This window comes from Tamandua tetradactyla, chromosome 5, assembly GCF_023851605.1.
Source record: "Tamandua tetradactyla isolate mTamTet1 chromosome 5, mTamTet1.pri, whole genome shotgun sequence".
Classification (NCBI taxonomy): Eukaryota; Metazoa; Chordata; class Mammalia; order Pilosa; family Myrmecophagidae; genus Tamandua; species Tamandua tetradactyla.
This window is the reverse complement of record NC_135331.1, coordinates 101,785,600-101,811,893: the sequence shown is the minus strand read 5'-3', so window position 1 is coordinate 101,811,893 and position 26,294 is coordinate 101,785,600. Positions and strand designations below refer to the sequence as shown.

Here is a 26,294-nt window from a genome sequence, read left to right as displayed (position 1 = left end):
TTAAACTTTGGGTTATAGTCTGATACTACCTTGTTTTATTGCTCAAATAAAAATGAACTTTAGTCATTGGGAGTTCTTTCAGTTGGCTCCCATGTCCCTTTGACATGCTGCCATGGTTGTGTGTGTGTGTGTGTGTGTGTGTGTGTGTGTGTGTGTGTGCTTAGACCTTCTTTACTTTCTGACACTGTAAGATGCTCCAGGCTCACCTTGTATATTTCCGGTCCCAGTCCTAGAGCTAGACATTTATCCAAGGAGCCTTGTTTCCCATTTGGAGAATGTTGGAAAATAAGATCTGGGTCCCGGGTGTGCTCTTTACCATTGGGGTGCTTCAAGGCTTTCTCAGCTGATAGAGCAAGGAAACGTGCGTGCATGCATACTAACCCATGCATACACACCTATCTGTAGGTACTTACGTAACCATCTCTATCTATAATAAGCTAAACATGAGTTCATATTGATATCTCCATTTCTCATCCATTATACCACAGTATCTTTCTAGACTCCTCTTCTTGCTGTAATCTCCCTAAGATAAATTTTTTAAGTGGAAAAAAGCAGGCTGCAGAGCGGTGTGTATAATATGCTATCACTGTGCAAAAATGGGGAGAAATAAGAATACTTATGTATTTTTTGGTTTGCTAAAACTGCTGGAAGGCAAAATACTAGAAGCGGAACAGCTTTTAAAAGGGGAATTTATTATGTTATAGATTTACAGTTCTAAGGCTACAAAAATGTCCAAACCAAGGAATCCAGGGAAAAATACCTTGACTCAAAAAAGGCCAATGGGTCTGGAGCACCTCCGTCAGCTGGGAAGGCACATGGCTGGCATCTGCTGGGGTCTTTAGCTTCCTGCTTCAAACAGCTTCCCCAGGGCCATTTTCTTTCTTCATCTCCAAATGTCTCTGCCTGTGTCAGCTTCAAAGCTTTTTCCAAAACGGTTGCCTCTTAAAGGGCTCCAGTAAGCAACCCCACCTTAAATGGGTGGAGATAAATTTTCACAGAAACAACCTAATCAAAAGGTACCATTTACAATCGGGTGGGTCACATCTCTATGGAAATAATAATAAAAAATGCTCCTGCCCATCAATACTGAAGGAGGATTAAACAGCATGGCTTTTCTGGGGTCCACAACAGTTTCAAACCAGCATAATATTTGAATTTGCTTAGAGAGTTTTCTGCTTCCTTTCCATCCTGGCTTGAAATCTCTCTGAGGGAAGATGAAGGGTTGGGGGACTGGTCTTTTAAGAGGCTCCTTAAGAGAGTGTGATCTTATCTCTGAGATGAGACTGGAGACCTGGGAGGAAGGGAGAAAGGAGAGGCTAGACTGGAGGCGGTGGGGCCGTTTTTTGTGGCAAGCCCACATTTCTAAATGCTCCCTGCGGTGGGGTAGGTATCACATTTAGTTGAGAGCTACTGGCGCTGGACAAGTGACTTTTCCACACACACACACACACACACACACACACACACACACACACACACACCCGCCAACCTTCCCTGGCACAGAAACAAGTAGACCTGGAAGTCAGTGTTCTGAGTTGTTTATTATGCCCGCGGGGTAAGCGGGGTGAGGCGGAGAATGGGAGGGGCCGTTGGCAGTTAGGTCTGAGCAGGACACAAAGTGCGCGGAGCAGGAAGCGAGCTGCGAGCCCTTCTCCCTATTCTTGGCCTCCCCAGCCAGAAGGTGGACACTGGGAAAGTGTCACTGAATCTTAAGTAAAATATCCTCAGGGACAGAGAGAGAGAGGCTGGAGCAAGTCCAGCCACCCGAACCCCAGCCGGGACAGAAGAGGCTGCCCCCAGTGGGGAGGGTGGCCAGTGATTCCCGCGCTGGAGTAAACGTGGCATCAGGGGCCCAGGCGCTGCCACTCTGTTGGAGCACATCCCATTGTCGGAGACCCGTAGCGCCGAGGGCCGCGGGAGCACTGCTCTACCCCCAACCTCGGCTCCTGGACTCCTCTATCCCCACATGGTCATCTGCAGCCACTGTGGGAAAGAAGAAGCAGATCCCAGGGTGGGCAGGGAGGGGGGCAGGGCAGGACAGGACGGCTGGGGCCAGCCCAGGCCGGACGGAAGAGCCCTTCCCACCCCCTCCCTGTGTACCTGTTCCAGGTTCAGGCTAATAGAGCCCGTCTTCTTGGGGTCCATGGTTAGAAAGAATACTGATTGGGGGAAGAGGTCAGGGGAAAGGGAGTTGAGAGTCGACTCAATGGTCTGCAAGACTCATCCCCAACCAGGCAGGATGTCAGAAAGAGTGTAAGAAACTCAGTTCCTTGCTCCTCCACAGGCAACCCCCACACCCACTCTGCACCCAGCAGGGCATTAATGGCAGCTTTAGCCTTGTTAGGAGCCAGACCAGTTCTAAGTGCTTTCCACGCACTAATTCATTTAACCCTTTAGCCCATATCTACTATAGCATTTTATAGACCAGGGAATAGGGGCACAGAGAGAGAAAGTGACTTGCTCAAGCCACCCACCCATAAGGCTGAGCCAGGACTTGAACCCAGATCATCTGGGCCCCGAGGGTCTGCACTCTGCAAGGGGAGTGGTTCTGGAGCAGCAGCCTCAGGGTGGGGAGTGGCAGGCGCCTGACTCACGGAACATGGCCTTCAGCTTCAGGAGACAGCTGAGGAAGCCGGCAAAGTCCACCACCTTGTTCTCATCTGCATACCTGGCCACCAGCACCTGCATCACCTTGTTGTTCAGCTTGATACCTGGGAAAGAGAGGTGTGGTGGGGGGCAGAGGTCAGCTCTCTGGCTACCACCTCCCCCCACCCCCCCATCCCCGCCCCAAAGCCCTTTCCCGACGCCTGGCCACCGGCTTTCTCCATTGCCAAACGCATCTCGTAGGCGTTCATGGTGCCTGAGTGGTCCTGGTCACACTCCCGGAAGATGTCCTGAAGGGACAGACAATGTGGTAGGGCCGTGTGCATGGCATGGTAGATATGGCCAAGCTTTTAAAATAGCCTGGTACAGTTGGCTCACAACTACAGCCAAGAGCCCAGGGACCCCCACCCTGGCCACTCTGGCCCAACCCCAGAGGCCCCAATCTTCTCCTATCATTAGTGACTGAAGGGTAAATAAACCCCAAGTCTGCAGGGCCTCTGGCACCCTGAATGGATCCTTTATCACTGGGTGATGCCTGAGCCATACTGGTTATCAAGTGTTGTTAACAGCTCCTTTCCTGGTGTGTGTGCAGGCATGGTGGGGGGCTCCAGCTCTAGCTCCCTTCCTCCTCCTCCCCAGCTCTTTTAAGGCCCTCCCTTTCTCACCCCCATAGACTGCCCCTTCAATTCCATGTACCGTCCATTTCTTGATTTTGTGCCACAGGGTCTGGAACTCCAAAAGCCCCAGCTTGCCAGAGCTGTCTTTCTGGGATGGGGGATGGTCAAGGATAATAGAGAAGGGGTGGAGAGGGTCTCCTGGGGGCAGGGAAGCAGAGGGGCTCACCAAAGGGTGCACACAAGACCAGGGCTCCCTATGGGATCCTGACCAAAACAGGCATCTTTTACTACCCCAGAGCTTAATTCTCATCAGCAAGGAGGGCATGGCTGGCAAAAGAGGTGATCACCTGGGGACCAGGCTGGGGGTGGTGGTGTCAGGGGCTGGAGGGCAAGAGGGACACTGGACGGAAAGATACATCCATGAGGTTGACCATACTGCGGCAAGCATCCAGGGCGAAGCCCTCGGTCTTGAGGTCTTTGACTGTGAGGAAGGGTGGGGGAGGGAGAAGCGATGGTGCCAAGGGGTATCGTGTGGGACCCAGGGGACAGTCAAGATGAGGCGTGATATATGGGAGAAGGGTTGTAGGTGGTGGGGGTGGGAGACTCACATTTAGAGACCACCTTGTTGAGCAACTTCTGCAGCTCGAATGAGCCTATCTCCTTGCCCTAGGAAGGGAGGCTGTAAAGCCCTGCTCCACTCCATCCTGCTTCCCCTCCCTTCAGTCCCCCAGCCCATAGCTGTCTCACCTCTCCTGCCACAATCTCAAACAAATTTAGGAAGTCCTGGCTTAGCTCATTCTCAGAAACATTCTCCTGGAGGGGAGCGGTGGTAAAGGGGATGAAAGGCTCAGTCCAAAATACCTGGCTCTCAATTCCTTGTACAACCCTAGAGCTGCTTCCTCCCCATCCCAACCCCATAGCCTTCCCTCACCTCTTGGAGCAGCTCAGCATAGTTGACTTCATCCAGTTCCCTGGGGAAAAGGGAATGAAGATCAGGGGTTACACGAGGTCAGAGAGGCAGGGAGTTCAGTGGGGCAATCAGGGGCAGGTCGTGTCCTGTCTCTGAAGCTCCATGGGTCCTGGGTTCTGGCTCTGACTCTGTTACTAACTGGGACTTCCTCCCCTCATGCCTCAGTTTCCCCAACTGTAAAATAGGGACGGAGTGGGGAGGACAGGATGGCTGCTCCCTGAGCTTGACATCCCACAGCTCTTGGGCAGGTGGCCTTGGGTCAGCAAGGTGGGGACCCTCACCAGGACTCGCTGTGCTTCTCTGTGAAGACCCGAAGCAGAAAGTCAGCATCCCTCTGCGGTTCGAACGTGGAGGGAACAATGATGTATTCCCCTGGGGGCAGCCGGAGTTGGGTGCTCACTTCCCTTGAGTTGGCATAGATCTCTGAGAAGCAGTGGGCATCATACTTCGTGAAGAAGTCCTTCTTCAGGTGGATATCCCGAATGCCCTGAAACTATATGGGGTCTGGAGGTGGGTACGGGGCTGACCTGGGAGGGCAGGGAGAGAGGGTCCTCCAAGGTGAAGCCCGGCTGAGCATGGCTGGGGGAGGAAGCACCACCAACTGGCCTGGATTGAACCTTGTACCCTGCACCAGTGCCAGGACCCCCCAATATGGTCTTTTCCTTCTCCAGCCCTCATGCAGAGCCCAAGGGGGCCGGAAGTCCCAACCCAACGCCCTCCTGCCACGCCCCCCCCAACCCAAGCCCTTCTCTGAATTCCAGTCCTTGCCCTTCCACATGCACCAAGGGTTGGATGGCTGCCTGCCCAGGATCAAGTCCCACATCCTCTGTACCTCCTTTGGGACCTGGAAAGGGAAGAGAGAGGAGGATCAGCTCTCCAGAGGGGTGGAGGGGCTCAGGCCTGTGCAAGCCAGGTGGGGGAGTGAGTTGGGTGTGCAGTGGGTTGGGGTTGGGGGCTAAGGGCCCGGCTGCTCTGGGGGTGGGGCATGGGGCTCTGACAGCAAAAAGGTCCGGATATTAAGAATCCCTCAGTTTGGGACAATTTATACAAAGTTTTGCCAGAGTAGATTTTTAACATCTGAGGTTCAAGAAGAGGAAATGAATCTCACTTCACATTGCTAAAAAGTGCAAAAACCGGGGTGAAAATACAGGCGAACATTTTCCCGAAACGCTTTTCCATGGAACAGCCATATCCCGCAGGAAGTTAATAGGTGCTGACTGAAATAAGGTAGTGGATAAATAATTGTGTTAAAAGGTGAGTTAGACCAAGTTGAGCAGATTTCTCACCTCGGGGGTGATCCGAGCCTTCACAGTACAGACGCGCACTGTAAAGCTCCGCTCGCTACATGAGCCCTGGACATGGGAGGGGGCCTGGCACAGGGTAAGTGCGCAATGAATGCTTGTTGAATCGATGAATGGCCATTTCTAGAATTGTGCAAGGCACGATTTGGGAGCCGCTTATCTGGGATTTCTCTTGGCCCCTGGAGTGGATGGGGTTGGGAGGCATGGGGGCAGGATGTCTGAGGGGCTGTGTCTCGGAAGCTCTGGGACCCAGGACACAGGCTCTGCTCCTGCTCCTTGGATGTCTGAGCTTGGGCCAAGTGATCTCACCTCTGGCCCTCAATCTCCTTCTTCTTCATTAGCAGTGTTAACATTTGTAAGGCCTTTGGGACAATGCATGACACAAAGGAAGTACTAGGTAAGCGTTTTAGATTAAAAAACCGGGAAAAGAAAACTGCTGGTCCTGCTCCAAAAGCACAGAGCACCACTCAAAAGTCAGGGCAGTGGAGGGCTGCAAGGGTAGTCTAGTGGTAGAGTACTCTCCTGCCGTGTGGGAGACCTGGGTTCGAATCCTGTTCCCCCCCAAAAATTCAACAAATGGTGCTGCAGTAATGGGATAGCCACATGGAGAAAGAATAAAACGTGACCCCACCATACAGCATACAAAAATAAAATGAAATAAAAAGTTAGGGCAGTGGAGCGTGTGGCGCTCCCAGCAGCTGCCCTGGGGAAGAAGGCGAGGCCCGCTGGGGTCTCAGGGAGGTGCCCACCGGGTAGATGACAAAGCCGATGGTCTGCAGCTGGGTCCCCAGGTGCCGCCCCCGCCGCCAGTCCTTCTGCATCAGGGCCACCAGGCAGGTGCAGACAACTTCACTGTCATTGGGGTCATCCTCCTCCAGGAGACAGATCTTAAACTGGGGGTTGGTCCAGAATGTGGCTGTTGGGGAAGCAGGTCCAGATGGGTATGCTGGGGCTCGTTGACCGGGCCTCTCCCAGGCTGGACTCGGCTTCCCCGGTCATAGGCCTGCCCCCTCCATCTCGGGGTGGTGGGAGCTGAGTGGTCCTCGACCCCCATGGACTCTGACCCCTGGGACTCTGTGCCCTCAATCCCTGCCCCCCTGAACCCTTCACCCACCAGGGTGGTTCCTGCAGCCCCCTGCAGTGCTGCCCCGCCGCCAGCTGCCCTCGTAGAGGGTGGTGTGCCAATTATAGCTCCCAGAGAGTGTGTCAGGAGTCAGGTTGCAGATTTCCAGGAGTGTGAAATTGTCCAGAAAATCCTGGTACGACATCCTGTGGTGGAAGGGGTGGTGGTGGCGGGTGGCAGGGGGCTTGTCAGTGGCACACCTACATCCACAGGCCCCTGCCCAGCCCGGGGGCGCCTCCCGGAGCCTCCCCACTCAAGTCAGGGTGGGGAAGGCAGCAGGGGTGAGGAAAGACCAGGGCATGGGGGAAATAGGATGCCCATCCCAAGCCACACTGACCAGAACTCCCCATCCTCCTTCTGGTGCCACAGCTGCTTCTGGATTTCCGGGGCCACCTCTTGCCACTCTTTGGCGCTGGGACAGAGACAGGCAGCGGAAGGACAGGGGCACGGAGTCAGGAGGGACCCCTTCCTTCCCAAAGTGTAGCACCTCTGAATGCCTGCCTCCTGGGGATCTAGAGGTGGGGAGCTTGCCCTGGGGCCCAGGTTGTCCTCCCGGACAGGACACCAGCCTTGCTCATGGGGTTGGGTCTGCTGTGTCCTCTGGCTGAGGGGTCAGCCGAGAGCGCCGGGAGAGAGGCACCTACCTGTCACTCCAGGCTCCGTTCCACTCAATCTTGCCCCAGGGATTTCGGAGTCGGATTAAGGTTACCATCTTGCCATTGTAGGGTACCTGGGTGAGTGGGTGGAGGGGATGGGAGTTAAAGGTCAGGGGCTAAGGGATTTCTCCTCTTTCTCATCCCCACCAGGGTAGGGTGCAGCTGTCAGGACTCACATCCTGAAGGCCGGTCACTGAGTAAGCATGTCCTCTCACCAGCCTCTTTTTGGTCACCGACTCCAAATCTTCATTGCTTTCAACCTATAGAACAGGAGGAGAGGAAGGAGCTTGGAATGCAGTCAAGAGGGACTGCGGCACTGAAAGAAAGGTGAGAGCTCTCCAGGTTCTTTTTTTTTTTGATTCTCTTTGGCATTTGGAGATAATTGTAGATTCATATGTAACTGTGAGAAATAATACCTAGAGATCTCATGTTTTCCCCATCTTTATGTTTTGCAAAAACTATTTTACAATATCACAACCAGGATGTTGATCTTGATATAATCCATCAATCTTGTTCAGATTTCCCCAGTTTTGCTTGTCTTCGTTTGTATGCATTCTATGCAATTTTTCATCACATGTGTTGTTTCATGTTTTCTGCCTCCACGGTCAAGATACAGAGCATTTCCATCACCACAAGCCTCCCTAGGCCCTAGGGTCCAGGAGTGAATGAGGCAAACTCCTGCCCTCATGGAGTGTGAAAACTGCCTGGAGAAAATGAACTATGGATAAATATATAGAAAAGCAACATAATTTCAGATTCTGATAAATGTTGAGAAGAAAATCAAAGCAAGAGAATAAATTGGAGTGGGATGGCTAATTTAGACTGGGAGGCTAGGAAGGCTGGCCTGTGGAAGGGGCATCTGAACTGAGATGAGAATGATAATGAGCTAGTCATGCAGATATCTTGGGGAAGAGCCCTCGAGGAACAAGGAACGGCGGGCGCAAAGGCCCTGAGGCGGGACCATGGTCGGCCTCCGAGGGTACCAGGATTTGACTCACTTCGATGGAGCAGCCCACAAGGGAAGATTTCTCCAGGGCTCTGCTCAGGAGCTTCTGCAGGTTCTGAGGGGGCCTCTGGAGTTGGAAGCTCTGGGCTATACCTCCCGTGAAGTCCTCAAATCCCTCCACAATGTTGCCCCCCGACAGCGCTTCGTAGGACCCGTTCAGCCTGCGGGTGTGGGGTGGAGGTGAACCTCAGAGGGGTGTGCTGAGGGAAGCACCCAACCCTTTCCCCTGGTTCCAGCTGCCCCCGTAAGTGTCCCCGTAAGTGTCCCGGTGACTGGGGCAGGTTCGGAGCCAAGTCTCCTTCCTTGGCTCCGGGCACTCACTTGGCATAGGCCTTCTCCAGCAGGGCACTCCAGAACTCATTGCCCCCGGGTGAGTGCACGAACACCAGCTTGTCATCCTTGGTGGGCAGCCGGTCATCCACCACCACGTCCACCCAGCATCCATATTGCCAAATCTGTGAGTGTCCAGCGGGGCCTCAATCCTTCTCTCCTGGCGCCGAGGCCCGAGTGACGCGCCAGTGCCAGAGAGCCCACACCCCAGAGTGCCTGACTAGAGAGTGAAAGGCAGTTTGCCTGAGCCTGGCCCCTTTCCAGGTTCGGCCCTGGTCTGCAGGGTGATATGCCTTTTGGCCTCAGCCACCCTCTGAGGCTAGCCGGCTGGACTTTAGGGTTTCCTAGGTCCCCAAAACACTTATGATTCATTACTCAGAAATATTCTTTGACATAGGGGAATTTGTCCGCATGTTGCTAAATTTAATGAGCTGATAAAAATTATGCGACAGAGACTCCCAATGTCATTTTAGATATATACACAGAGGGAAAGGAGGAGTACCACAAACAGATCATTTATTTTCTTTAGGACTTAAAACAATTAGCTTCTACGGTTTCTTTAGAGAGCAGATATTTCTCTGATAGTTAGGCAAAAACCCACCCCAGTAAATGTTATATTTCAAAAAGAAATGAAAAGGGCGGGCCACGGTGGCTCAGCAGGTAAGAGTGCTTGCCTGCCATGCCCGGGGACCCGGGTTCGTTTCCCGGTGCCTGCCCATGTTAAAAAAAAAAAAGAAATGAAAAAAAGGTAAACGCCAAACCATAGTCTCTCTCCCACCTGTGTGCATATATATGTGCACACCCCAAAACTTCGGCTCCTAAATTTCCCTTCACCTGGAAATGGAAGATGCCAGCATAGTTCCTCCTGAAGCTCTGTCCCTTGGGCACCACACGGCGGACCAGTTTGGGTTTGGTGGTGAGGGAGCCAATGGCAGCCAGCAGCCAGCAGTCCCCTGGGAAGACGTGCAGGGCTGTTGCCCCAGGCTCTGCCCCTTGAGGACCCATGCATGTGTGCACAGGAAGGAGACAGGGAGAAACTGAGGGCAGAGGGCCAGGCTCTGGGGAGGTGGGTTTCTATACTTTTTCTTTTAGGTGAGAGTCATAAAGCAGTGCCAGAGGTTTCATTTTGAATCTGGGGAAGAGCTGTCTTGGGCCTCAGGGTCTTGTTCCTCACTCTGAGACTGGCTTTCTTTGGGAGAGAGCCTAACTTCTCTCATTCCTTGTGCAATCTCTCCCTGATATCAGCCACCTATCCTGGAGACCCGAGGGGCTCAGTTTATGTCCCAGCTGCAATTAGGAGTTGGTAGGGGCACATCTCTGGCCTGAAGTTCGATTTAGAGGGAAGCCTGTGGGAGAAGAGCACCTTGGGCCATCCATTGCTGTCTAGCTCTTAGGGGGGTCTCCGACCTCTTTGGGTAGGGCCTGGGAAGGGGCAGTGGCCTGTGTGGTCACCCTGGGCTAGGCTGATGTCGAGGGCACTGAGAAAGTGTCAGTGATTATCAACGGCCTCCTGGCTGTTGGAGATGATACCCTTGGAGAGAGGCAGCGGGTGGGAAAAGAAGGTTAGGGATGTTCCAATCCATTGTTACCAAAAGGGGGCCTGGGTGCATCAGGCTTAGGTGAACCAGTCTCTTCCTGTGGGCAGCACCCCTCCAGCCCAGTGAGCCACTGCAGTAGCTGCCACTGGAGGCCTGGGGACTCCTTGGCCTCTGCCGTGCCCCCTTTTCCCTTGGACAAGTGGGACAGAATTCTGGAGGAAGTCCACCCTGGCCCTACCCTAAAAAATGAAATGAGGAGTTTGGAAGAAACTTTGGAATAGGAGCAGACCTAGGTAGTGAGATTTATTCTGGGGCTGTCGACGGGACATAGGGCCTGCGGGAGAGTAGGTTGAGAGAATCTCAGTGCTCCTTTCCTTGACATCCCAAATCAGGTAGGTTCTAGCACATGCAGTGATTTAAAAATATGTCCATAAATTCACTGACAGCCCTCCCTAAGTCCCCTCCCCATGAATGTGCTTCTGACAAATAGAATGTGGTAGAAGTTGCCAGGTGTGATTTCTGAGACTAGGTGATAAAAAGTTTTATGGCCTCCTTGTTTTGTCTTAGATTGCTCACCCAGGGGAAGTCAGCTGCCATATTGTGTAAACAGTCAAGCAGTCCTACGGAGAGAGGCTACGTGGCAAAGAACTGAGGCCTCCTGCCAACAGCCGTGGCAGGGAGCCATCTCTGAAGCAGTCTTTAGCCCCAGTCGGGCTTTCAGATGGCTGCAGCCTCAGCTCTAATCTTTTTATTTTCCTCATTCCCCTATGTTTCCCCTTCCCCAGTAATCTCTAATCTGCTTTCTATCTCTGCAAACTTGCTATTTCTAGTCATCTCTTATTAGTGATATCATACGATTCATGTCTTTATGTGTCTTGCTTATTTCACTGAGCATGTTTTCAAGGTTGCAGCATGTCTCATATGTTCATTTTTTCTTATGGAGAATAATATTCCATTGTGTATATGTACCAAAGTTTCTTTATCCATTCATTGTTGATGGACACTTGGGTTGTTTCCAGCTTTTGGCTATTGTGAATAATGCTACTGTAAGTGTCATACGAGTATCTGTTTGGAACCCTATTTCACTCTCTTTGGGTACATACCCAGAAGTGGAACTGCTGGGCCTAATGCTAATTCCTAGCTGACTTCTGGACTGCAGCCTTGAGTCTGCAACCTGAACTAGACTCACTCAGCCGAGCTGTTTCTGAATTCCTGACCCACAGAAACTGTGAGATAATGTGTAATGTTGTTTTAAGATGCTGTTTTGGAGTAATTTACTGTGTAGCAATAGATAACTAATTACAAAGCCCCAGCCTGCCCCCCAGATTGTGGCAGGTGAGGGGTGGCATTCAGACAAGGGTGAACCTGCCCCACACTCTCAGGAACCTCTCCCCAGGAGGAGAAGGACAAGGAAACAAAAACAGGGTCCCAGTTGCCCAACCTCAAAAGGCACCCTCCCACCTTAGCCTCTTTCCTTGATTTGCTCCTTCCCCCAGACCAGCTATCCTGCTCCCAACTCACCAAGTATCCCCTGGCAGATGTCTGTTTGAGTGGCCCCGTTCACAATGAATCGAGGATTGTTTGTGATTTCCTGCCAGAGAAGGAATAATGATTTTGGAAGAGCCCAGAACATCCCTATTTCCCACCACCTCTCTTCCACCTTTCCTGGGGAATTTCCACTTTGAAATTCTAGGGGAAAACAGGCGGTGGGGGGCAGGGGGCAGGGACAGCCTGACGTAGCTGTAGGTTGTAATAGCAAAGGTTGGTGGGAGCTTCAGTGACTTTTCCAGTGGTGATTGGGAGTTTTGCTTGAGAATGTTCAGAACTATCCCCAGCCCCGATGGAGGGAGAAGCTTGTGCCAGGGCCAGGAAGGGGTTTATCCCAGTGACTTGGGGTCCCAGCACTGTGAGCCCCACCCTGAGTCCACCCCTCCCCTCCCAGGGCCCACCCTGGGCCTCCGCCAGAAGACGTTCTCCACGTTTTTGGAGTTGGGTCCCAGTTCCTTGAAGCCCAGGGAACTGGGGTCAGCAGGGAAGAAAGGGTCCACAAACAGCTCTTGCTTCCTCAGACAGGCTGCCCGTAGCTCTTCGAAGCTCTGGTTGCGGTAGTTCTCGGCATGGTGGTGCTGGCCCGCGCCCTTGGCCCGGTGCCGGCTGTAGCTGATGTGAGCCGCCATTCCCTTGCAGGCAAAAATGGCCTCCACTCAATGAAACAAAGATAAGTCATCCAATTAAAAAAACGGGCCAAGAAAACCATTCCTGCCAACCCTAAAGAACACCTAGAGCTATATATGAGATTCTATAACGGTTCCATGCTATCGACAGCCCCCTCCAACATGAAAAAGTTTGAATGGCCATAGCCCAAATACTCCTAAAGAGTGGGAGAAAGATCAAAAGTGATGGTGGAGTTATACAGAAGACATTATCTATATTTTAGAACCACACATACTCTTTGAGACCAAAGGAAAAAAGGTTTATTTGTTCTGGAACCCAAATTTTCTGTTGCACATAATCTAACAACCTATCTGTATAGTTCATTTAAACAACTGAAACATAGGGAGCCCAGAATAATAAAGAGGTCCTTTAATCCTGTATAGCTTAATGTAATGCCTGTATACCTCCTAGAGTATATTAAGCAGATAATCAAAAACTATTGGCAAAGTCCCCTGAGGGATGGGAAAAAAAATATTGGGCTATTAAACTTTATAATCAGGGAATCCCCTGATACTGTGTCAAACTTTTGGGACACCCAAATCAATAGGCCAAGCCCTTGATCTTGAGGCTTACTTTTGTGAAGCTTATGTAGGTAGCAGAGAACCTTAGCCTACCTATAGGTATGCCTAAGACTTACTTCTGGAGAACCTCTTTTGTTACTCAGATGTGGCCTCAGTCTCTCTAAGCCGAACTTTGCAAGTGAAATCATTGCCCTCCCCCTTATGTGGAACATGTCATCCAGGGGTGAAAGTCTCCCTGGCGGCATGGGAAATGATTCCCTGGGATGAGTCTGGCCCTGGCTCTGTAGAATCAATAATTCCATCTTGACCAAAAGAGGAATAAAGGGGCAACTAATAAAGTATCAGTGGCAGAGAGAGTTCAAATAGTTGAGAGGCTACTCTGGAGGTCACACTTATGGAAGCTTCAACTAGACACTGCTACCTATCATAACTTGCCAAACCCCAACCAGGACCATTCCAGCCAATCCTAAAGAATGCCTAGGGCAATATATAAGATTCCACAAGGGTTCCATGCACTAGTGTAACTATCCAGGGACCTACAACCTCCATACGGGTCCCTGGTCCAGATAAGTCCTGAAACCTAGAGGGGCCAGCCTCTCCAGAATGTTGTTAATAGTTCCATCTTCCTACCCCATATTAATGACAGAACCTTCTGACATGAAAAAGTTAGAATGGCCATAGCCCAAATACCCGTAAAGAGAAGGACAGAAAGATCAAAGGTGATGGTGGAGCTGTACAGAGAGGACAGGATTTAACAAATGAATATGATTGCTGAATCATTAAATTGATATCTCTTTCAGTCTCCAGCATCTTAGAGCAGCTAGAGGTAAAAACCTGAAATTGTGGAATTGTAACCCATGCCAAACTCTGAAATCTGTTCTACAATTAATTGTGGTGCTGTGCTTTAAAATTTATTGCTTTTTTGTATATATGTTATTTTTCACAAAGAAGAAAAAAAAATCGATTGTGATGATAAAAAAATTTATGCCTTTTAGCCTCCTGTATTCTGGAGTAGCTAGAAGGAAAAATCTGAGAGGATCATATGGTAGCCCATCACAAACTCTGGGATCTGTCCTGTAATTACTTATTGCAGAGTGCTTTGAAAACTGTTGCTTTTTTTTATGTCTTTGTTTTTTTTTTATATGTTATATTATACAATAAAAAAGTTAAAAAAAAATGGGCCAAGGCTCTGAATACACATTTATCTGAAGAAGATAAACAAATGACCAATGAGCATGTGAAAAAATGCTGAACATCGTTAGTCACCAGCGAAATGCAAATGAATAAGCTATCATGTCACACCCATGAGGATGACTAAAATCGACAAAACTGACAATAGTGCGTGTTGAGGAGGAAATGGAGAAATCGGGAGTCCTCTTGTACTCCTGGCAGAGGTGTAAAATGGTGCTTTGGAAAACAGTCTTCCTCATTTGGTTAAACAGAGTTACCATATAACCCAGCAGTTCCGCTCCTAGCTACATATCCAAGAGAAATGAAAACATATGTCCACCCGAAAACGTACACTCCAATGTTCATGACAGCGTTATTTCATAATAGCCCCGAAGTTGAAATAACCCAAATAGCTGTCAGCGGATGAGTGGACAAATAAAATGTGGAATGCAATGGAATACAATTCAGCAATAAAAATAAATGAAGTTCTGGCACCTGCTACAGCATGGATGCACCTTGAAAACATACTAAGTGAGAGAAGCCAGACACAAAAGGCTACATGTGGTAAGATTCCATTCACATGAAATATTCAGAAAAGGCAAATCCATGCAGACAGAAGGTAGATTAATAGGTGCCTAACCTTGGGGGGATGTTTGGGGAGTTGGGGGTGGTGATGATGGCTAAAAGGTAGAAGGTATCTTTCTGGAGTAACGAAAGTGTTCTAAAATCGATGGTGATGATGGAGGCACAACTGTGTGAATATACTAAAAGGCAATTATGCACTTTAAATGGTGACTTGTATGTTCTGTGAATTACAGCGCAATAAAGCTGTAACAGAAAGAAAAAAAAAGCCTCCAGACCATCCAAGATGCTGCCTGCCGGGGAGCGTGGAAACAGTGGAGTGTAAAGGATAGGAGGGCAGAGGGGAAGAGCCTGCTCAGTGGGCGAGTCTAGGTTAGGAAATGGTCCAGCTGGGGAGGGAGGGTCCCTCGGAGAATAAAGGTCAGATCCTGAGCCAGCCAGGCAGCTGGGGACCCCTGCCCACACCTCCCCTCCCCACCCTGAGGGACTGCAACCTGCTTACATCACATCCTGAGTATTGCCCCCCACCCACCTACACACATGCAACTGACTCCCCATTGATGTCATAGGATCCCTCTTGGAGATGAGGCTGTGCCCTGTCCACAGCTGCCCTGATATCTAGACAGAGTTCCCTGAGGGGGATGTAATCAAATGAGAAGCTCCAAGAGGTGCTGGCTTTGCACACCCCACCCCCAACCCTGCCCAGGGATGATTGAGGTTCTCTTTTGGGAAACTATCTGGGAGATGGGGTGAGAGCCAGAAGCACAACTTCTGTAGAGCTCTTCTTTTGTAACTCTCCAGACTTTTCTTCTTATTGGCCCTGTCCAGAGAAAGGCTGGGCTCTGCATGTTGGCATTCGGCCCTTGGTGGCCTAAGGCTGACACCCACTCCCTAATCCCCTCCTGCTCAGCGAGCTCAGCTGGTGCCAAACACGCCCTACTCATCCAGAAAAGTGCTCCCCTACAGCCACAAACGTGTGGCAGTAGCCGGCTGGGGGGTCTCTGCCACTTCCTATCAGCCCCCACCTTTCGGGTCTTAGGAAAGAAGAGTTGTGGCCCCCACACCTTTCCTGTTCCTCTCCCCGGGGTGTGAGGCGTTAGGTCCAATATCAGTCCCACCAGGGGAGCGTTGGGTTCAGCCTGGAGAGTGTACTTGGGGGTCTCTGCCTTGGGGGGGGGAGTGGGCATTGGAAGTGGGATGGCAAAGGCGAAGAGGAGCTGTAGGGCATTGGAAAGACCCTTGGATTTGGGGTCTCCTACAGAGCGCCTGACTAGCCTTGGGACGAGGACCGATTGTTATGTCTCCAGGGCCTGGAGAGCCTGGAATACGGGGGTCCCCTCCCCGGGGGTTGCCCCTCTCTGAGTTGTGGGAAGCTGATGAATGAGAGCCACTTCCTCCCTCAGGTGGGTCCATCCCTGGCTGTGAGGTACAGCTCACATCAAGACCAACACCCACAAAAAAGCCTCCCCCCCATTCACCTCAACAACTTCTGTTGAAAGGGCAATAAGGGAGAGATGGAGGGAGAGCATTTTGTGGTCTAAGGTGAAGAGAACCCAGCTGGGGCTGGAGAGGGATGAGAGGGTTCAAAGTGGGGCCCCCTGGAGCCAGCGAGGGTGACTTCCTCAGAGGTGAGAGCAGGGAGTCTCAGTTATTCTTTTTCCCTCAAATTAAGAGGACAAGAATAATATAACAGAAGGCTAACTCAGTGCTGGGGGTCTCCCCAAGGCCAAGCAAATCAGCCCTACTAAATAGGTACATGTAATACCTCAGTGACCAGGAAAGGAAGCAGAGGCCCAGATGACTAAGCAGCTTGCCCAAGGTCACAGAAACGTGGGATTAAGACAAACTGCAGACCAAGAAGATGCTGGTAACCTTTATGCTAACACTGCCCAGTAAGCAGGAGCGTTTCTCCCAGCAGGAAGGCTTGGCGGGCATGTGCCATCTTTAATTAAGGGCATCCACAGGGGATTTCTTGCTGAACGTGACTTTTTGATACTTCCTTATTGTTCCCTCTACCTCAACCAAGCAAACCCATCCTCCTGCCTCACAACAGAACCTCTTTGGAACTTCCCGAGTTCTGGAAATGACCCCTGTTCTTCCAGTCCCCCAAATTCCCAACACAACCTCATCTCACATCAAAACAGCCACTGAGCTCTGAACAGGAAAATCCCCTCGTAGTGAGGCAGCCCCAAGACCCGTATCAAGAAGTTTCTTTTGGTGTGCGCACACCTAGCGTCACTCAGGTCTGCGCAGGCAAAGAACCAATGAGAAGTGCAGCTGGTAGAGCATAGCCAGAGGGGGAAGGGCCTTCTAGTTCCTTATAAGAAGGAGCCCGACCTCAAAGGGCTGCTCCTCCTTTGGAGAACCCCTGTGCTCACCCCTTCAAGTGTGTACTTTTGCTATGCATTAAACTATTGGCTGGACACACTGACTGGTCCTTTAATTCTTTCTTGCGACTGAGTGAAGAGCCCTTACCGTGCCAGCCCCTGGCTGAGGTCTTGACCTCTCCGAGAGCTCCCAGAGCTGTCCAGCATCAGCAGGACCCTAATTTTCCATTACTGTCATCACTGGAGCCTCCTGGATCCCACGATAAGCCCTGAAATGGGTTCTCAGCTCCTGAAGACCTTCTCTAACTCACCAGGTTTGCTGCCACACACCGCTTTAAGTGAGGCTTTGAACCCCTTACTTCTTCCAGCACCTCCTAGGACATAGCTTTGCCAGCTGGATAAGGCCAGCCCCCAAAGCTGCCTCTGGGCCCACCCTTCACCGCACAAACCCAGTCCTTTCACCCCTCCCTGAGTCCGCCAGTCTGGGTGGAGTCTGAGTGCCCATCCAGCTATCTCTCCTGAGCACCACAGCCCATCCAACAGTCTCCTGAATCCCCTCCTCCCTGCATTTCGAATTCCAGAAATCCCAAACTGAGCTCCTTTTCTTCCTCTCCCTTCCCTCAAGCCAGAAGCCTGGGGATCTCCCTAGAACTCAATCACTGTATCCCCTGTATTGTAGAAACCCACTCCCTGAACAGTTCTCTAGTCCTTGCCCTCCTTGACACTGCTCACGATGCTGCTGTCCCCTACAGATCCACGGCCTGGTGCGTGGATGCGGAAGCCAGGCCTCCCCCATGACACTCACTCCCCGCCCCCCGCCGCCTCAACTTCTCCATCCGAGGAATGGGGCCATATCCTAAGGTGTTTGCAATGGTTCCCCGCACAAAGCTTATTCAAGAGGTTAAATTTAAATAACAAAAATCATTTTTAAAAATCTGGGCCAGAAGAAGAATTTCCTAGCTGGCCCCTTTCTTTTAACCTCTGCCCTCCCTATCCCATGTGAATCCAATTATATAACCTCCTTCCCGAAACAGTTTGGCTGGTTCTCCCCTTGACAGCATGCAGAGCCTTACCAGGTGGCCCTTTTCTGGCCCAGCCTCGCCATGCAGGCTGCCTGCCTTCCTCAGCTGCATCGGACCTGCCCCATCCCTTGGCCTCTGCCTGAAATCACTCCTGCTCCCACGCATACACCTTAAACAGTCCTGCCTAGGAGGAAACTGTTTCTTCCTCTGCCAAGCCCCCTGCCCCCAATAGCCGCTCACCCATGCAGAGTTTGGGGCCTCTGCAGTGGCCACCACTTGCCTTTGTTACGGTCTCACTGCTCCCTGCCAGCTTTGAGGTGACCTGCCTGCCTCCTCCATGAGGCTGTGAGCTCTGAAGGCTGGAGGCCAGGCCACTCTGTCCACCACGGGGTACCCTCTATCCCCCACAGGGGCTCAGAAATGCCCTCATGAATGAACGCTTTGCTTGCATTGTAGCATTTTTTTTGTCTATTTTCTCTCTCGCCTGCCCCCACTTCCTTTCCTACTATTGTCCCAGACATTATGTTTTTATATATAATTATTATGTATCATTATAGTCTGCACCCTTCATTAGAATGAAAGTTTACTAGGTGGTGGTGGTGGTGGTGGGGTGTTGTCTGCTTTGTTTGCTGCCAGGTTCCTGCTGCTCTATTGAGCCCATAGCATACATGCTTTCTCTCCCTCCTTTTTCCTCAAACCCTCTCTTTCCAGCCCAAGCCATCTGAGGTTTTCTTAGGAATGGAAGCTCTTCCCGTGCCTTCAGACACAGGAAAATGATTAAAGGGGGCTTGTGTGTGCAGTGGGGCAGGGGGAAGGATAAATGGCTTATTCTTTTGTCCACAAAGCCAGCAGCAGGATTGTGGAAGAGGGATTTGGGGGTGGGGTCAGTGGAGCCCCCTTCAGCTTAGGAGGTTCAGGAGGGAGGGGTAAAAAGAAGTCCCTGAGAGGGATGATTTTGAAAGCTTCCCCTGTGTCATCATCTGATCCTTACCCCGCAAAGCCGGCGGAGCAGGAAAGACTATTCTTGTCTGTCCAGGGTGGGCCCAGGGTGGGCCCAGGGTGGGCCCAGGGTGGGCCCTGGCAGCCGCTCGCAGTGCAGGTGGGGTGGGACTATGGCCACCGGGCAATGCCAGGAGACACTTTTGGTTGCACAACTGGGTGCTACTGACATCAAGTAGGTAGAAGAGGCCAGGGCTGCTGCTAGACCCCTGCAATGCACAGGACGGGTCCCCACGACAAAGAATTATCCCGCCCAAAACGTCAAGAGTGCTGAGGGCGAGAGACCTGAGCTGAGTGAATTGGTCTGAGGCCACCCACACGCAGTCAAACCGCTGGGTACCCGGGGAGGCCTCTGCCCTGGCTGCCCCGAGGACTGAGGGTCCTCAGCCGGGTCTGGAAGAACCACAGAAGATGCTGGTATCCTAGAAAGTTGGAGAACCTCAGAGGGCTGACCAGGGCAATGAAGGTTAGACCTCACCTCTCTTGTCTTCCTGGAGTCCCCCAGTCCGCCACCCCCATCACCCAGTGAACCTTCTCCCAACCCCAAACCCTGCTTCAGATTCTGGTATTGGCCCCGCCCCAATCAAGATGGCCAATGAGACGCTTCGGGGCTCCAGACCCTCCCCACCCCACAAGCTTTGAACAGCCACAAGCCTGGCAGAAGCTTCTTTTTAAAAGCCCCAGGAAACGTTAAAGGACTGCAGTAACAAAGCAAATGCCGAATCAAGTGGCGGGATCTCCTGGCGCCCTGGCTGGCCCCTTTTCCATCCCTCAGCAGCTCTGCCCGGAGCCGGCCATGCTTCCAATGCCGATCCCTGGTCCTGGTTCTCGAGGGAGCAGAGGGGCCCTCGTGCACACACTGGGAGCCTGTGTGTGACCCCACCTGTCTGGTGGTGGCCTGAGGGACTCTCCATCCCAGAACTTGTCCTGCGTGTAGAAGGCAGCTCTCTGAGCTCTCCTACAGAACGTCGCATCTCCTCCATCATACTGAGAACCTGTATTTTTATGGACAGCTTGATATCCAGAGTTGGCAAGAAACTAAGACCTTATCTAGACTTCTCAGTTAGAAGTTCTGAAGAACAAGGACTGGGTTTGGGGTCTCCTCCAAGGGCTAGCCCTAAGCTTCAAAAAAGTGGGTGAGGGCCCAGGAACCAGGAGCCTGGGTCTGGGGGCCCGTATAGTGGGGCCCAGCTGCCCTCCTAGGCTGGGGATAGGGTGCAGAGCTGAGCCCTTCTACTGTTGGGAGTTGGTTGACCTCTGACCTCTTGCCCGCCTCCCCTCCCCTTCCCAGGAACAACTCTTCTCAGCCCAGCCCTCTCCCTGTCTCTCTCAGGACAATCTCCACCAGGACATGAAATCTGCTTCCCTGCTTGCTCCCTGTGGGCCTGCCTCTGCCACCGCTTAGGGGCTGAGCCTTTTGGACTGAGGTGCCGGCTTTTCCAGGCTTGGGAGAGGCTCTCTCTGGTCCCTGAGTTTTATTTCTCTGATGGCCACACAGTCTTCCCTGACACAGACACCTTCCCCAGGCCCCTCTCCTCTTCCCAACTCCACCCCTTCAGTGGGGAGACGCAGGAAGAACCCCTTCTCCCTCCTGACTGACCATCCAGGGCCTAGTCTTGCCCAAACTGTCTGAGAGAGAGGCCCAGCTCCCGCCCTTCGGGAGTATCCAGCCTGAGGGAGGTGTTGCGGTCCCCACTCTCAAGGAGTCCCCAGTCTGATGGGGGAAACAGTCCCTTCCCTGGGCTCCACCCTTGTTTGCAGGAGGTACAGGGGTGGGACAAGCCCTCAGTAGCGCCTACCTGTGGAGCGAAACATGCTGGTGGCTGGGATGGTGCTTGACAGTTGAGGGTTCTGGTGGGAGGGGGAGAAGAGATCTGTACCCCCACCCCCCACCCAGAACTCTCACATTGCAGTGGGATTCCAAGGTCAGTGGTACAATTTAACAGCTACCTTCCCCTTTTCTCCTCCTTCCCATTTGTCCCCTTCAGACTGGCACTACCAATAACCCAGCCCCTTTCCTCCTGCCCTGTCTGGATTCCCCATTTACCTGTGGGGACAGTGGGCCAGCACCCCCACCAGGCTACTGTCCTCACCGCATCCCCCACTCAGGGCAGCTCTGAGTCCCTCTTCTTTAGCCCAAGGCTTCCAGGAAGATATGGTCCCTGACACCCCAACCTGCCTTTTTTATCCTGAAAGCACCTTCTTTCCCAAAAGCCACCTTCCCACTGATGGCCTCTCTCCTGCAGCTGCCCAGATGCCCTGGTCACAACCAGAAAACGGTACACCATGCCAGGTCTGGCCCTGAAGCCTGCAGCCCAATGCCCCGTCCCCATGCTGACCTTGGCCTCTTCCAGGCTGTGTCCCCAGACGTGCACACGATGCTGCTCCCGGGAGAGAAGACCTGGCAGGGCTCAGAAGGGTACACACGGGCCCCAGGAGTGTGCCCAGCGCCCAGGGGACAGGATCCCTGATGGATCCCTGGGGCTGGGAGTTGTGGGCCCCACCATCCCTCCCTCCTTGGATATATGGTGTCCTGGAGCTGGGAGCCACTTGTTCTGGAATGGTCTTCACCTTAGTGCCAGTTACTCAATTCTGAGATCCACAGACACCCACGGGGCCACTGGACGCCTAACTTCTCTTCAACCAACAGCCTCTGAACGTGGGGTGCAGAGGAAAGAGCCTGAGCTTTGGCACTAGTCGGAACTGGGTTGGAATCCTGGCTCTTCTGCTTACCAGATGTGTGAATGTGAATAAGCAACTTGTACTTGTTGAACCTCAGTTTCCTTCTCTGTACAAGGACTTGTGTGAATGCAGTGAGAATCCGTGTAATAAAGCACAGGATGCAGTGCCGGGGCTAGGAGGGAGTGTAGTGACTGCGGGATGTGGCAATCACCAGCTGGGCCCTAAGTGTGCTGTGGCCGGCCTTGCTCCTGGGCCTCCAGGGATGGTCTCAACCCTCTGCCCCTCCTTTGAAAACTAGCTCCAGGGTCAACTTCTCCGAGAAGTCCTCCATGATTGACTTCAGGCTGGCGTGGTTAGGTCACTGGTCTGACTATATGTTGTACCTCTCCACAGGAGAGGGTGAACTGTGAGCTGGTGACTGCCTGGATTTCGGTTTTTACCAAATCATTGAGGGTTGGGACTGTCCAGGCCATCCTGGTGCCCTTCATCCCTGCCTGGAGGTGCGTTAGATATGGAGTGGATGCTCAGGCGACTGAATGGAACCCCAGAGTCTTGTTCCAGCCTGACTTGGGGAAAATCCTCTCCCCTTTCTGAGTCTCAATCTCCCTATCTATGAGAATTGTAATTGTAGTCTATTAAGGTCTTATTATGTGCCAAACACTGGATTAAGACCGTTCCACTTATTTAATCCTTAAAGCAAAGCTCGAGGAAATTGTATCATTATACCTATTTTACAGACTGGGAAAGTGAGGTCCAGCAGTGTGAAGCAACTTGCCCATGTTCACACCACTAGTAGGTGGCTGAGCTGGGATTTGAACCTAACGCCCCAGCTCTCATCCATTTTCTCTGCTGCCCGAGCTGTGTGCCTCAGTTTCCTCACTTACATATTTGGGGTAGGCTTCTCTGAGGATTAGTTAACCCCTGAAGAGAGCTGAGAACAGCATTATACACAGTGAGCCCTGGGGACTGTCTTTATCTGTCTGCCCTGCCCACTGGGCCCTGGGTGCCAGAGGGCAGGGACCAGCCTTGCTCCCCACCGTATCCCCAGCGCAGGGGCCGGCGGTGCTCAGGACGGTTGGCTGGATGACCCGAGGGTAAGACTGCTGTTTGAGGCCTCTGGGACCTGCTGCACTGCTCCCTGCTTGTAACTCACAGCCAACTTCTGCCCACCCACCAGCTGGCACCCTATGCTCCCTGCCCATAGCCTGGGCCCCAGGACCTTGGGGATTCCACCTGGGGATTCACAGCTTGCAGGGCCACAGGTCAGACGTCCATGCGAAGGCGGAGGCCTGGCCTTCATTGCAACTGTGCCTGGCCCGGCCCTCTTTTTGCCTCTGGTTGCCTGTAAATGCTGACCTCCAGGCTGTCCCCGCTGCCGTCCTTTTTTATTGACTGCATGCAGGCCGTCGTGGTGCCTCTTCTCTCCCTCTTCTTTCCCCTGTGAGCTCTCTCCTCCTCTCCCCTCTGGGAGTTCCTTGACTCATTTTCTCATTTTCTTGGTCCTGGTGGTGGCTAGTAGGTGGAGGTGGGCAGGAGGATGCAGCAAGGGGCCTTAGGGGTCAGCTTGTAGAACTCCCTGACTTTACCAACGAGGAAACCAAGGTTCAGAGAGGAGAGGGAGCCTTCCCAGGGCTGCACAGCGCGTCAGGGACAGAGGTGGCCTGGAATCCAGGTCTCCTGTTCCTGTCGGACACACAGCACAGACCATCCATGTGTGACATGTTGGACTTTTAGAAGAGGGCCTAGAAAACCAGGGGAAATTTTCTAGAAAAGGAATGGGTTTTAGACGATGGAGAAGATTTAACTGGGAGGTAGATGGGGGCTTTGGCGGGAGGGCCCCAGGCACTCCTGTGGATGGGACCTGGGGATAGATGGATACACAAGCTCACTCTGGGATGCCCAGCAAGGACTTTTCAAGATCCATCCCAGTACAACGACTGAGGCAGGGAAGGGAGAACTGTGGTGTATACATACAATGGACTACTGAGCAGCCGCAAGAAGGAATGAAGTTGTGAGGCCTGCAACTAGGTGAATGAACCTTAAGGACTGTATGTTGAAAGAAATGTCAGAAACAAAAAGGCAAATGTTAGCATGCCTCACTCATACGGACTGTTTTAGTTTGTTAGCTTCCAGAAGGCAATATACCAAAAATGGAATGGTTTTTAAAAAGGGGAATTTAATAAGTTGCTACTTTACAGTTTTAAGGCTGAGAAAACATCCCAGTTAAAACAAGTCTATAGAAATGTCCAATCTAAGACATCCAGGGACAGATACCTTGGTTCAAGAAAGCCGATAACATTCAATGTTTCTCTCTCAGCTGGAAGGGCACATGGTGAACATGGAGGCATCTGCTGGCTTTCTCGTGGCTCTACAAAAGGGTTTCTGTCCAAAATGTTTCTCTTTTAAAGGATTAATGGGTGGAGTCACAACTCCATGAAAGCTATCTGATAAAAAATTACCACCCACAATTGGGTGGGTCACATCTCCATGGAAACAATCAAAATGCTCCCAGCTGGCAATATTGAATGAGGATTAAAGGACATGGCTTTTCTGGGGTCCACCACAGTCTCAAACTGGCACATGGACTAAGTAGAATATAAAATCTCAGTGAAATGAAGTCGAGAGCATGGGTTATCAGGTGGGGGCCTATTGCAAAGAGTCCTAGATTGTAAGCTTATAGTAGTCACATATATTCTGAGTTCTAACTGTTATTTCTAAGTTCTGAGATACTGAGCTGTTTATTTATAACTTGGTTGTTCCCAGAAATCTCGGGTATTTATGTGACACCTGAGACTCAGAATTAGAGCTCTGAAGCTATGAAAGTTCACAGCACCCCATACAGGAAGTGCTTAAAAAGTTGAAAAAGGGATCTGACTTCAAGTAGAGATATAAAGGAAGCTGATCTGGGTAGCACTAAGGTAAATCAGAATACAGGGTACAGGATGATTTCGTCCATATTTTATTATTTTATTTTTTTGTATGCTGTATGGTGGGGGTCACATTTCATTCTTTTTCGATGTGAGTATTTCCTTATTGCAGCACCATTTGTTGAATTTTTGTTTGTTTGGTATTTTGCTTGTTTCTTTGCTTATTTGTCTGGGAAGTGCATGGGCCAGGAATCGAACCTGGGTCTCCTGCATGGCAGGCGAGATTCTACCACCAAACTACCCTTTCACCCAATATCGTTTGTATTTTAAAACCTCAACTTCTGTGTGAGACCAAAGGGAGAGATGTTTATTTGGTGCAAAATTTATATTTTGGGTAGCTCATTTCATAATTTAACTTGTATGGTCAGTTTAGTTGAACACCATACATGGAATCTTGAATAGGGCAATAGATTTTGTTGTTTTGTCCAGGTTAATGTGGTCCCCTGATACATCCCACAGTAATTTGGATGGTGAATAAAGAGGTATTTGCAAGGTTACTTTGGGGAAATGTTTGTGGGTTAAGACTTATCAATAAGCAGTGGGGACAACCAAATCAATAGGCCAAGCCCTTGATCCTGGGATTTGCCCCTATGAAATTTATTCCTACAAAGGATAGGCTAAGCCTACTTAAAATTAGGCCTAAGGGTCACCTCCAGAAAATCTCTTTTGTTGCTCAGATGTGGTCTCTCTCTCCAGGCCAACTTGGCAGGTGAACTCACTGCCCTCCCCTGCTATGTGGGACATGACTCCCAAGTGAGTAAACCTCCCTGGCAATGTGGGACAGAAATCTTGGGATGAGTCATGACCTGGTATCAAGGGATTGAGAAAGCCTTCTTGAGCAAAAGGTGGAAGAGAGAATTGAGACAAAATAAAGTGTCAGTGGCTGAGAGATTTCAAACAGAGTTGAGAGGTTATCCCAGAGGTTATTCTTATGCATTATATAGATATCACCTTTTTAGTTTATGGTGTATTGGAGTGGCTGGAGGGAAGTACCTGAAATTGTTGAGCTGTGTTTCAGTAGCCCTGATTCTCGAAGACTATTGTATAACCATACAGCTTTTACAGTGTGACAAAGTGATTATGAAAACCTTGTGTTTGATGCTCCTTTTATCCAGGGCATGGACAGATGAGTAAAAAAATAAGGGCAAAAAATAAATAAATAATGAGAGGGGGAATAAGGGATAAAAAAAATTGGGTAGATTGAAATACTAGTGGTCAATGAGAGGGAGGATAAGGGGTATGGGACATATGAGTTTTCTGGAGTGATGCAAATGTTCTAAAAAATGATATGGCGATGAATACACAACTATGTGATGATATCGTGAGCCACTGATTGTATACCATGTATGGAATGTTTGTGTGTTAAGATTTAGCAATAAAAATATTAAAAACAACAACAACAAAACTCAACCAAAAGGTTCTAAAGGAAAAAATAAACATCCGTCCCAGGTTATTTTTCTCAGACAAACCCCGTAACCTCTGGTGTTCTCGTTCATAAAAGGAGGAACCACTTAACCTGTCTTGTAGGACTGTTTAAACAACAAGTGGCATTGATTATTGTTTGTTTTCTTACTGGGTGCCAAGCCCTAGGCCAAGTGAGTGAGTTCTTCACCCGCATACACCTCCAGTAACCTATAATGAAATCCCAGGACTACCTCCAGAGTGAAAGCTTAATTCTAGGTATATAAAAAGCACTTAAGAAATT

General features: G+C 50.9%; 1 protein-coding gene across 2 annotated transcripts; it reads right to left on the bottom strand.

Moving 5' to 3' along the window:
- Nucleotides 1-1,527: 1,527 nt before the first annotated feature.
- Nucleotides 1,528-20,904, bottom strand: CAPN11 (calpain 11). Of its 2 annotated transcripts, none has more exons than XM_077161920.1 (22): nt 20,780-20,904; nt 12,095-12,348; nt 11,667-11,736; nt 9,442-9,560; nt 8,599-8,732; nt 8,270-8,438; nt 7,448-7,531; nt 7,260-7,345; nt 6,953-7,027; nt 6,607-6,761; nt 6,242-6,408; nt 5,024-5,035; nt 4,473-4,684; nt 4,153-4,192; nt 3,969-4,034; nt 3,830-3,887; nt 3,638-3,702; nt 3,301-3,369; nt 2,816-2,894; nt 2,595-2,711; nt 2,101-2,159; nt 1,528-1,983 (listed from the first exon to the last, which is right to left on the bottom strand). In XM_077161920.1, exons 1-22 carry the CDS (start codon nt 20,793-20,795, stop codon nt 1,957-1,959), a joined length of 2,133 nt encoding a protein of 710 aa, XP_077018035.1. In that variant the 5' UTR covers nt 20,796-20,904; the 3' UTR covers nt 1,528-1,956. The 2 variants fall into 2 exon arrangements, with proteins under 2 accessions (XP_077018035.1, XP_077018036.1); XM_077161921.1 differs by having other exon boundaries at nt 12,095-12,343; nt 20,780-20,889.
- Between the last annotated feature and the right edge of the window lie 5,390 nt (nt 20,905-26,294).

What these genes read in the sequence shown, in the direction of transcription:
- CAPN11 (XM_077161920.1), bottom strand. An exon ending in CAGTGACCGGCCTTCAGGAT is followed by an intron (nt 7,346 to 7,447) that starts GTGAGTCCTGAC and finishes CCACTCACCCAG; the next exon opens with GTACCCTACAATGGCAAGAT. An exon ending in GTATGGTCAACCTCATGGAT is followed by an intron (nt 3,370 to 3,637) that starts GTATCTTTCCGT and finishes CCCCCATCCCAG; the next exon opens with AAAGACAGCTCTGGCAAGCT.